Source organism: Tachyglossus aculeatus, chromosome 20 (assembly GCF_015852505.1).
Source record: "Tachyglossus aculeatus isolate mTacAcu1 chromosome 20, mTacAcu1.pri, whole genome shotgun sequence".
Classification (NCBI taxonomy): Eukaryota; Metazoa; Chordata; class Mammalia; order Monotremata; family Tachyglossidae; genus Tachyglossus; species Tachyglossus aculeatus.
In genome coordinates this window covers 32,046,579-32,058,361 of record NC_052085.1, presented here as the reverse complement: position 1 = coordinate 32,058,361, position 11,783 = coordinate 32,046,579, and the positions used below count along the sequence as shown (strand labels likewise).

At 58.1% G+C, this 11,783-nt stretch overlaps 1 protein-coding gene across 1 annotated transcript; it reads left to right on the top strand.

Moving 5' to 3' along the window:
• The first annotated feature begins 244 nt into the window (after positions 1 to 244).
• On the top strand, positions 245 to 10,206 carry TSKU (tsukushi, small leucine rich proteoglycan). The gene is made up of 2 exons (XM_038761827.1): positions 245 to 427; positions 8,095 to 10,206. Exon 2 carries the CDS (start codon positions 8,102 to 8,104, stop codon positions 9,212 to 9,214), a length of 1,113 nt encoding a protein of 370 aa, XP_038617755.1. The 5' UTR covers positions 245 to 427; positions 8,095 to 8,101; the 3' UTR covers positions 9,215 to 10,206.
• Positions 10,207 to 11,783: the final 1,577 nt, after the last annotated feature.

The following is an 11,783-nucleotide window of genomic DNA, read 5'->3' as shown; positions in this document are numbered from 1 at the left end:
GGAAGGAGGAGGAGCAGTAGGGGAAAAGAAGGAGGAGGAGGAGACGAGAAGGAGGAGGAGGAGAAGGGAAGAGGAAGAGGGCTGGAGGAGGAGGAGGAGGAGGAAGAGGAGGAGGAGAAGGGAAGGTGGAGGAGGAGGAGGGGAAAGGAAGGAGGAGTAGGAGACGGGAAGGAGGAGGAGGGGAAGAGGAGGAGGAGGAGGCCCAGCCTTCGTCTGCACCCCTTCCACTGTCGGCCGCCGCCGCCTCCGTGGTCAGCATCGGGCAGGGAGTGGGAGGGCCGGGAGCAGGACCATGCCCAGTGCCCTGCCCAGGACCGTGCCCAGGACCGTGCCCAGGACCGTGCCCAGGGCCGGCCGGGCAAGCCGGCCATCGGACTGAGCTGGAGCCCGAGGAGCAGCAGCAGATTAGAAGGCCGGGAGGAGGAAGGTTGGTGTGGGGGGGGCAGGGGGGACCGGGGGGCTTTCCCGCCAGGGGCCTTGCCCCCAGATGGAGGGCCTGGTGGGCAGGGGGGGGCCCTGGGCCCGCCCCTGGCAGGCCCCTCCGTGCTTGGCCTGGGGCAGCTGCCTGGCCTCCCCTGCCCCCCGGCCCCCGGGTCCGGCCGGGCCAACTTTCCTGCCCCCCTTCCCGCTCGGGGGGGCTGGGCAACCCGGCTGTCGGGGGGCGATCCTGCCCCCCGGCCTGGGCCGAGGGCGGGGCGGCTTCAACTTTTCCTCGCTCCGTGGCAGCGGTTTCCCTTCTGGAGGCCGGGGGGAGGGGGGGGCCGCACAGTTAGGGACAAAGGAGGGGGCTACTCTGGGTGTGTGTATGTGGGTTGGGAGTTTTGGAGAAACTGAGTAGAAGAGCCAACGTGCATGTGTTGAGGGTTCCTGTGGGCAAGCACGCGTGGGCCCACAATTGTGCGTGCCCACGTGTGTAGGTATGTGGCAGGAGTCCCCTCTCCCCTAGGGTGTCCCCAAACACATCTGCCATCCCACCTCTTGTGACCTCCCCCCCACCTTTAGTTCTCTCTTCCTTCCCCATTCCATCCCCCTCTCCCCCTCTCCCACCCTTTCACCCCCCAGCCAAGTGTAAGTAGAGGCGGGGGAGGGGAGTTAGCTGAGATGGCCCGGGGGGGCTTTTGAGGACTTGGAGGGGCGGAGGGGAGGGGTGTTGCAGTGGATAATAATAATAATAATGGCATTTATTAAGCGCTTATTATGTGCAAAGCACAGTTCTAAGCGCTGGGGAGGTTACAAGGTGATCAGGTTGTCCCACGGGGGGCTCACAGTCTTGATTCCCATTTTACTGATGAGGGAACTGAGGCACAGAGAAGTTAAGTGACTTGCCCACAGTCACACAGCTGACAATTGGCAGAGCCGGGACTTAATAATAATGGCGGCATTTATTAAGCACTTACTATGTGCAAAGCACTGTTCTAAGCGCTGGGGAGGTTACAAGGTGCTCAGGTTGTCCCACGGGGGGCTCACAGTCTTGATTCCCATTTTACTGATGAGGGAACTGAGGCACAGAGAAGTTAAGTGACTTGCCCACAGTCACACAGCTGACAACTGGCAGAGCCGGGACTTAATAATAATAATAATGGCGGCATTTATTAAGCACTTACTATGTGCAAAGCACTGTTCTAAGCGCCGGGGAGGTTACAAGGTGATCAGGTTGTCCCACGGGGGGCTCACAGTCTTGATTCCCATTTTACTGGTGAGGGAACTGAGGCCCAGAGAAGTTAAGTGACTTGCCCAAAGTCACACAGCTGACAATTGGCGGAGCCGGGATTTGAACCCATGACCTCTGACTCCAAAGCCCGTGCTCTTTCTACTGTGCCACGCTGCTTCTCTTTGGATGGATCCAACTTTGCTGATCCGCTTTTCTTGTTTTGGTGGGGGTGCGGGTTGCCACGGGCTATCTAATGATCGACCCCTCGAGGGTGTCTCAAACACCCTCCTTCCTCAGCACCTCCCTCGCGAATGTGGGGGTGAGATCTGGGTTGACCCCCCCATCGTTAGAAGAACCCTTACAATCTTACGATTGAATGAATGAATTAATCCGGGCTGTTTAACTTTTGATGTGTGTGTGTGTACACACTCACACGGTCACATTATCCGCAGGTCCGGAACAGAGAAGAGCTGTGATTGGAAAGGCTGAGGCCGTGGCCGTGACTGGCTTCGTGGCTAGGTCTGTGGCAAGCTTTGTGGCTTGAACGGGAGGCGGGCAGAGAGCAGGAGGTGCCGTGGGGATTTCCCGTCTGGAAACCGTCTGGCTGACACCGGATGGGGCGGCTGCATCTGGACTATCCCCCCGATAACTCCAGTGGGGGAAGGGCAGCTGGGTCTCCCGCCAGCCTCCAGCCAGCATCTGGTCCGCAGCCTGCCCGTCTACCTCCCGCCTCCCACTACGATAAACCCAAAGCTCCCCTAAATCCACACCGCCGGTGCCAACCCTAAGAGTTCGATGTCAAAGGGCGTCCACAGAGCCATCGCTGCAGGCGACGTTCCTCTTGCTTTGGGAAGAGATAGACAGGCCCATCACGGACTGATCCGCTGGACCGTACCAGGCCAAATTGAAGGTGGTCCAGGCTGGGTCACTGGGAGAGAGTCAGGGATGAAGAAGGGAGAGTTGAGGGTATTGGGTGCATTAAGACTGTGAGCCCCATGCGGGTCGGAGAGTGTGTCCAACCCAATTTGCTTGTATCCACTTAGTACAATGCCTGACACATAGTAAACACTAAACATACCACAATTATTATTCATTCTGAATCACTGGGGGATTCAGGGATGGAGAGGGGAGAGTCAGGAATGTTGGGTGGTCCGTGCTGGGTCACTGGGGGAGTCAGGGATGGAGAAGGGAGAGTTGGAGGAGTTGGGTGGTCCATGCTGGGTCACTGGGGGAGTCAGGGATGGAGAAGGGAGAATTGGAGGAGTTGGGTGGTCTATGCTGGGTCACTGGGAGAGTCAGGAATGTTGGATGGTCCATCCCTAGCCACCAGGGCAACCAGCATGTGGTTCTTTTCAGCCTCCTGGGCCCACTGCTGTAGACTGAATCTGGGGCTGGATAGGCCAGCAGGCTGACCCAGGGACTAACCCACTGATGAGACAGCGGGGTATCAATTCGTGTTTGGAAGCAGCACATCCGATCAACTTTACATAACTGGATGAAAGATTCGGGTTGGGGATAGAGAGGGTCTAACCTTTCACCTCCAAGCAAGCCAGCCCCCCGAACTCCTCAGACTCCCAAATCCCATATTCATCGATTATCCACCCATTTCCATCCTTGTTCTATCTGGAAACAGGCACTGACCATGCCTGAGGTCATCCCAGGCTCCCCGTCCCCCACCCCTCCGCTCCTCTTCCCCTCTGAGACCTTGTGTTCCCAGCATGGAGCTGTCACGTGCTGCCTGGTGTCTTCTGGGGGAAAACTCGCCCATCCCTGGGTTGGGATCGAGAGGAAGAGTACAAGAAGGTTAGAGAAGCAGCATGGCTCAGTGGAAAGAGCACGGGCTTTGGAGTCAGAGGTCATGGGTTCAAATCCCAGCTCCGCCAATTGTCAGCTGTGTGACTTTGGGCAAGTCACTTAACTTCGCTGTGCCTCAGTTACCTTATCTGGAAAATGGGGATGAAGACTGTGAGCCCCCCGTGGGACAACTTGATCACCTTGTAATCTTCCCAGCGCTTAGAACTGTGCTTTGCACATAGTAAGCGCTTAATAAATGCCATCATTTTTTTTTTTTTTTACAAGGGAACCTGCCTGCTGAGATAGGGGGAGGTAGCAGTGGGTGAGATACATGTCTGTGTGTTTGTGTATCCAATCTGGGCCGGTCACTGGCTGAAATCTGCCTTGAATCTACTTCTCCATCCCCTGGTGGCAGTCACCCTGTCCCCTCTCACTCGGCCGCTAGCAAGCTGGCCCTCCCCGTGAAGTTCTGACTAAGCCAGTGGCATCTTTCTAGGTACCCAGAACCCCCGGGGAAGGAAGACGGGGAATTCCAGACTGGTTTTGTCGCCCACCTCTGCCCTGTCAGCCCAGAAGGCCCAGATGGATGGTCCTGGCCCTCTCCCAGGCTTGCAACCACAGGGACACGCTGGCGTTTATGTCGGGAAGCTGATAGCCTCAGTTGCATAGCCACTAGGCTGACCAGCCGGGATCGAGGGTGACGCCTAACATTCTTTCCTGCTGCTTCTGCTTCCTGTCCCGCCAGACAGCCAAGGGCCAGACAGCCGAGGGCTGAGCCGAGCGTGCGAGCGGGGCCGTCTGCAGCCTCCCCAGGAATCCCCTGGACTTGGCCAGTGCACGGGACCCTGCTGGGGATTCTCCAGTGGGATACGCTGCCTGAGGCAGGTGCAAAGTGCAATCCTAAAAGGGGGTGGGGGGTGGAGGGGGAGGGAAGAGAAGAGAGAGAAAGAAAGAAAGAAAGAAAGAAAGAAAGAAAGAAAGGAAAGAAAGAGAAAGAAAAAGAAAGAAAGAAAAAGAAAGAAAGAAGGAAGGAAGAAAAGAAAAAGAAAGAAAGGAAAGGAAGGAAGGAAGAAAAAAGGAAAGAAAGGAAAGAAAGAAAAAAAAAGAAAGAAAGAAAAGAAAGAGTGAGTTTTCCTCTGGAGGTGACTGCTGAGTCTTACTTCTCCCCCCTTCTCCTTTCTTCTCCCTCCTTTCTCTCTCTCTCTCTCTCTCTCTCTCTTTTCTCTCTCTCTCTCTCTCTCTCTCTCTCTCTCTTTTTCCAGGTAATTGGAGGAAGTGGTAAGGCCCGTCCCAGTCCCATGGGGTTTAGATTTCACTGCCCTTGGCAGAGTCCTTGCCAGCAATGAGTTGGTGATGTAAGGCAAGGGGCCCAAGGGGCAGTTGGCCTTGCACTCTCTCTCTCTCTCTCTCCCTCCCCCCTCCAGGGCCACCCAGGCCCCCCTAACAGGGGGGCAGCTGGGGGACAGACCCCCAAAACGCATCTTGGGGACACAGGGCCCCCAGCCTTCCTCACCCTCTGACTCCACATAATAATAATAATGATGGTAATTATTAAGCGCTTACTATGTGCCAAGCACTGTTCTAAGCGCTGGGGTAAATGCAAGGTAATCAGGTTGTCCCGTGTAGGGCTCACAGTCTTACTCCCCATTTTACAGATGAGGGAACTGAGGCACAGAGAAGTGAAGTGACTTGCCGAAAGTCACACAGCTGTCAAGTGGCAGAGCCAGGATTAGAACCCACGACCTCTGACTCCCAAGCCCTTGCTCTTTCTACTAAGCCACGCTGCGTCTCCGTCCCTCCATCTCTCCCACCTCCTTCCTCCCCATCTCCTCTATTTCGCCTTCTCACTACTTCTTCCCCTGTGTTTTTACTCTCTCCTTATGGAAGGGCCCCTTTTCCAGCAGACCAGTTATTTATTCAGGGAAAGTCCAAGGATAATGATGGGGCCGGCTGAGGAGCCGGACACGATGAGGTGTTTTTTTCCACCTCTTCCTTCCCTGCTGTTGCTCCTCTAACTCTGAGGTGTGTGGTCATTGGTGGGTGGACAACATGGGGGCCGGTCTACCGTCCGTTGGCCCTGGACCCGGCTCCTCCAGGGCAGGGGTCCTTGCCTCTGTCATCTGTCTTTCCGCCAGGCATCCAACACAGAGGCTTATGGGCAGTGGATGCTTTGTACAGCAGGCTGCGGGCAGTGGACGCCCAGTACAGTGGCCTGCAGGCAGTGGGCACCCATTACAGTGGTCTGAGGCTGGTGAGTACCCAGTGCAGTGGCTTGCTGGCAATGGGCACCAGGTACAGAAGGAAACTCAGTCCCCCGGCCCTCCCATCACTGTAGGTGCGCGTGGGAGTGCTGGGTGTTGGAAGGTCTTGGGTTTCTGAGCCGGATTCAGCGCCGGGAAGGTGATATCCCGGATCCTCCTCCTCGGCCTGTGTATGTGATGAACTTTCCCACTCTGTTTCCAGCCTGGGAGCCCCAGGTGGGCGCTCCCACCCTTCCCCAGGGCCTCTCTTCTCTGGCTCCTGGCTCCCCACCAAGCTGCAGCTGCAGAGGGCTGCTGAGAGCCAGATGCAGACCAGGGGCATTTTGGTGGGATGGAGGGTGCGGGCCGGAACAGGAACCTGGGAAAGGCTTGAGGTTTCCCCTCTCGGAGTCTCTGCCCCCCTCGGCATGTCAAGCGGCTTGGCGTCCCACCCTCTGGAACTGCTGTTGGTGCCTGGAGATCCTGGGAGGGACGTGTCCCCCATGGGCTGGGGGCAGCAGTAGGGGAGGGGTGGGAGGAGGGCGGGATTCCCACCCCTTAACAACGTTCCTGAGGGTTTGGTAATGGGATATGGCTGAAGACAAGGGGAGAGGCAGCTTGCATAACCTGAAATTGAAACGGCCCCCCAGGGAGCCGGGCAGAGAGGATAGGGGTGGGGCCCGGGGGTGCTGATAAGTAGGCTGTCCAAGCGCTGAGCTCGTCAGCCTGCTGTGGCCATCCCGCCTGCTCGGACGGGCACAGAAGTAGGTGAGAGTCTCAAGAGAGCCCCTGTCCCCTTCCCATCTCCCGCCTTCCCCCTTCCTCATCCCTCCTTTCCTCCCTCTCTCCCCTCTTCCTCCACTTCCCCTCACCCCCAGGTCCCCAGAGCCCCGGTCAAAGTTCATTCAATCATATTTATTGAGCACTTACTGTGTGCAGAGCACTGTACTGAGCGCTTGGGAAGTACAAGTTGGCAACATAGAGAGACGGTCCCTACCCAACAACAGGCTCGCAGTCTAGAAGGGGGAACCTTGTCAGTCTGGGGACAGCAGCGTTGTGGGGTACCAGCCAGTTAGCAGAGTTGGTGGGGTTTCCCCAGTCGTGGGAGGGGTGGTTCCCAGCCGACTGTTGAGGAATGACCCGTCGACTGACTGATGTGGAAGTTAGGGTCCCAGTCGGCTGGCGACGGGTGGCGGCAGGAATTTCAACTGGTAGTTTTGGAACTGTGAGGGTCTTGGGTCTGAGCCGGTCCTTTTTGGGGCCGGGGAGGGGGGTCCAGTGAAGGTTTCTGGAGGGAAAGGAACAAGAGCGAGAGGAGCGGGGCGTCTAAGGAAATGGTCCCCGGGCAAGGCCTAGGTGTGGGTGTGGAATGGTTAGGGTGGTCAACAACACCAGCTAGAACCCTATGTTCTCTGTCCCCACTCTCTTATCCCCCGACCCCTGAGCTGGATCTTCTCCACCTAGCCGCCCCGCACCTATGACCCCTGGCTTCAATTTGGCCAGAATTGGTGAGAACCCAGTTCGACCTGGACCAAGGAAGGGGGGTGGGTGGGTGGAGAGAGAAGGAGGAGGGACCCAGCACGGGGGTCACAGTCACAGAACACGTTGAGCAATTAACACTACTGTGTGTTTGCTCATTGGAGGCATGGGAGAGTTAGGGGAAGATGCCCCTATGGACAAAGAACAACAGGGACACTTACCACTGAATGTTTGCCCTGATGAAACATGGGGCAAAGGCAGGATGAATGCAGACTGGGGTCTTTGAGGGTCGGAATGAGGGACCCCACCAGGGCGGTGACTGCCATACCTGGGCTTGCTAGGTGGGGGCTGATTGGCCAGAGAGTCAGTCAGTCGTATTTATTGAGCACTTGTGCGGAGCACTGTACTAAGCGTTTGGAAGAGTACAATATAACAGACATATTCTTTGCCCACAACGATCATACTGTCTAGAGGGGAAGAGAGAGAAGTCTCCAATCACTGGGCAGAACCCAAGTGCCCACACAGGGGAGTGGAATTGGGAGCGGGGGCTTGAGTCTGGGGACAGAGTGACCCTTGGGCTTTCTTGTTCACCCAGTGGCCCGCGGGGCCTCAGAAACGTTGCATCCACCCGGCTGCTGAGACCAAATCTGCCCCCTTTCCCCCCCCCCCTCCTCTTTCCTGCCTCCCGGCCCTCACACGGTTCCAAGATCCGTGCATCCTCCAGCCCATCCGGCCACGGGGCTCAGACTGATCCAAGGAAGCTGGTCGGGTCTAGTGGGCATGCCAGCCCCGGTGGGGCGAGGGTGGAGGGGTTGCGGGAACCTGGGCTCTGACCGGGTGCCGGAGAATGGGACTCTCCCTCCGTGCCCCCTCCTTCGGCCTGCTCAGGGGTGGGCAGGCTGAGCCCTTCCTACTCTCCTTGTCTTGCAGGTCCACGATGCCGTGGCCCATCTGGCTCGCTCTGCTGCCACTGCTGCTCTTGCTGCTGTCGCCGCCCGGGGTCGGGGCCGGGGCGGGAGCCGGGGCTGGGCGGTCCTGCTTCCCCAGGTGCCGGTGCCAAGTGGAGACTTTCGGCCTCTTCGACAGCTTCAGCCTGACCCAGGTGGACTGCAGTGGCGTGGGCGCCCACATCGTCCCCGTGCCCATCCCACTGGACACCACCTACCTGGACCTGTCCTCCAACCAGCTGCAGGCCATCAACCAGTCGGTGTTGGCCGGGCCCGGCTACACCACGCTGGTCAGCCTGGACCTGAGCCACAATCGGCTCACCCACCTGGCCCCGGCCACTTTTGCCCGCCTGCGCTACCTGGAGGCCCTGGACCTGAGTCATAACGCCCTGGAGGCTCTCCCGGACGAGGCCTTCGCCCGCTCCCCCCTGGGAGACCTGGACCTGAGCCACAATGCCCTGACCGAGGTGTCCGTGGGTGCCTTCTCCTCTCCCTGGGGCCAGGGTCGGCCGCTGCACGTCGACCTGTCCCATAACCGCATCTCTCATGTCTCCTGGCCCGCAGACCGGCCCGTCCCCAACCTCCGGGGCCTGAACCTTTCCGGAAACCTCTTGCATGTCGTTCCGGACCTGCGGGGCCTCCCGCTGCGCTTCCTGAGCCTGGATGGGAACCCGGTGGCCTCGGTCCCGGGTGGCGCCTTTGCAGGGCTGACGGACCTGGTCCACCTGTCTCTCGGCCGCCTGCGGGCCTCCACGGGGCTGACTACCCACGGCTTCGGGCCCCTGCCCAGCCTACAGGTCCTCGACCTATCCGGCAACCCTGGGCTCCGGGCACTCAGCGCCGAGGCCTTCCGAGGCCTGGACTCCCTGCAGGAGCTGGATCTGTCCGGGACGGGTGTGGCCACGCTGCCCGACGCCTTGTTGGACCGCCTGCCGGCCATCCGGAGCATCATGCTGGCCGCGGGGGTCCGCTGCCTCAAGGTGGTCCGCGAGAGCCAGTACCACCGGCAGCAGGAGGCAGCGGGGCTGATCAGAAAGGAGATCTTGTCCTGCCAAGAGAGGGCTGGGGACGCTGCCAATGCCCCCGTGCCCTATGCCTTGTGACCGTCCTTGGGGCGGTGAGGACAGCAGACACCTGCCCCACTGATGGGCTGCGCCCAAATCATGTTTCTCCCTGGCCAACCTGGGTGGGAGGTTGCTGCTTCTCCCCGGGGACAGTGGGGGTCTGTAAGCTGGTGGCTAAGGAAGTCACGCTCCCAACTACTCCCACAGATCCCTACATCCCCCCTTATCCCTGCAAGCTTAGGGGAGTTGCGGTAGGGCCCGGGTCCCGTGGCCATCTTTGAAACCAGCCCTGGAAAGTCCCCAGATCAGTTTGGGAACCGGGGACCAAAAGGACCGACACCTAGCCTCGACCCTGGCCCTTCTGGGGCTTCCTGTTCCTTCCCACCCATTCAGTATTTTCCCAGAAGTGCCTTCTGGATGTGGCCGGGGAGGAATCTGCTGCTCGAAGTTCTCACCTTTGTGGGAGGCTGGAGTGGGGTCCGTGGATCATGGTTGGGTCTCCCACTGGGAGAGTTGAAGGGGTCTCGGGCTTGACTCCCTAGAAGATGGGTGGATGAGGCTCAGTGCAGGCTGGAGAGGAACTATCCTTCTCTCACAGGATGCCAGAGCCTTTACCCCCACCTGATGCTGGGATCCGGTCCGCATGCTGTGGACTGAGCTCTGTCACTGGAGTGATTTTTTCCCCCCACAGCCCTGAACACGCCTGGTCAGAGCTGAGCAGGCTTGTTCCAAGCCTTAAAATGGCTTCGCACCAGTGTGGGGGGCTCCTGGGCACTGATGACATGTGAGGCAAAGTCTTGTTTCCTGGAAAACTCCAGAAGATGAGGCAAGGGCATCTAGACTGTAAGCTCCTCATGGGCAGGAACATGTCATGTCTCTCCACTCTGTTATACTCCCAAACAGTACAGTGCTCTGCCCACAGTATGTGCTCAATAAATACGATTGATATGAGTTAAAAGAAGATCTGTTCTCCGGAAAGCTTTAGAAACTGACGTCTCCAAAGAGCCCCTTACGTGGCTGGTCCTCTGGACAACTCTCTGGCCTCCTGCCCGCGTAGATTCTGCTCACCCAATGTAGCAAAACAGCTTCAGTTTTACTGGCCAGGGAGCCTCACTTCCCATACTAGGGGCTTCCTCCAGATCACTCAGCGTGTTTGAGCGACGTGCCCTAGTAGGCAACCAGCCCTGCCTCTTAACCTCTCCGGCACGCTCGACTAACCGGCAGCACCCCCCATTCCCCGCAGGTGCTGGATAACAGCTTTTGCTGGAATTGCTTCTTGCTCAGGAGCATTGGCGATCATCCCCAGCTCTCCCCTGCCCATGGTAGCCACCAGATCGGTGGGGCTGGCATGAGCGGATGCAGGCAAGGTGTGGCACAGACCCTTGCCAGCTTGCTGTCAGGGAAGGGGAAATGGAAATACCCAACATCACTTCCTGTGCCTCTGGAGAGAGCAGGGATGCCATCTTTCCTGAGACTAGGAGGCCACTGTTCAGCCAGAGAAGGGGCGGCCTTGAGGATCACGTTTCTTATGTCCAGGTCTAAGGTCTGTTTCTGGGCAGGGTGGGGGGTTCTCTGGAATGGATTGTCCTGCCCCTGTTCATCCCAAAGACAACAGGGTCACAGTGGGACATGGAAAGTGCCCATCTGGACCAAGAGGGTAGAGAGGAGAGAAAGTCTGGGTGGGTGGGGGCAGGACTGCATACCCCTCGAAGGGTCTTAGGGCAAGGATTGGGTTGGTTTATATTCCAGGACCCAGGCCTGAGAATAGGAGGAAAAGCAATCATGACTAAACTTGCAGATTTTCACTGAAACTTGTGCTCCACTGCCCCAGCCACCCTGGGCTTGCTGATGGTCAAGAGGGAAGCTAGAGAGCTGGGGTCCCCACAATGGCAGCAGCCACGCAGGATACCTCTGTCAGTCCCACTGTGAGCCCACTGTTGGGTAGGGACTGTCTCTATATGTTGCCAATTTGTACTTCCCAAGCGCTTAGTACAGTGCTCTGCACATAGTAAGCGCTCAATAAATACGATTGATGATGATGAGTCCCTTTCTGACCCCTCCGCTTGTGGCTGACTCAGTCCGGGCCCTGGTTGTTGTGGCCCGATGATCTCTAGCCCTTGTGTGCCATGTTGGCAGCAGATAAATGATCGGTCCAAGGTCACACAGCAGACTTGTGGCAGTGCTAGGACTAGAATCCTTGTCTTACCTCTAGGTCACGCTGCCTGTTTGCCCCATTTTACAGGTGGGAAATTGAGGCCTAGGGAGACTGTGACTTGCAGGAGGTCACACAGCAGACTTGTAGCAGAGCTAGGACTAGAATCCGGGTCTTACCTTTAGGCAACGCTGCCTGTTTGCCCCATTTTACAGGTGGGAAATTGAGGCCCAGGGAGATTGTGACTTGCTGGAGGTCACCCAGCAGGCCAGGGGCAGAGCCGGCACCCCCTGGCCACCCCCACAACCGCTTAACCGTGATATCCAGCAGCTCCAATCCTGCTCTTCGTGTGACTTGGTTGTCCGGGGCACCGGCTTCTCGGGGCACCTGCGGGGTGGGGTGCGGTTGTAGCCGACCCCGGGGTGGGATGGCTGGGGGAAACGGCTGGGGAAAGCG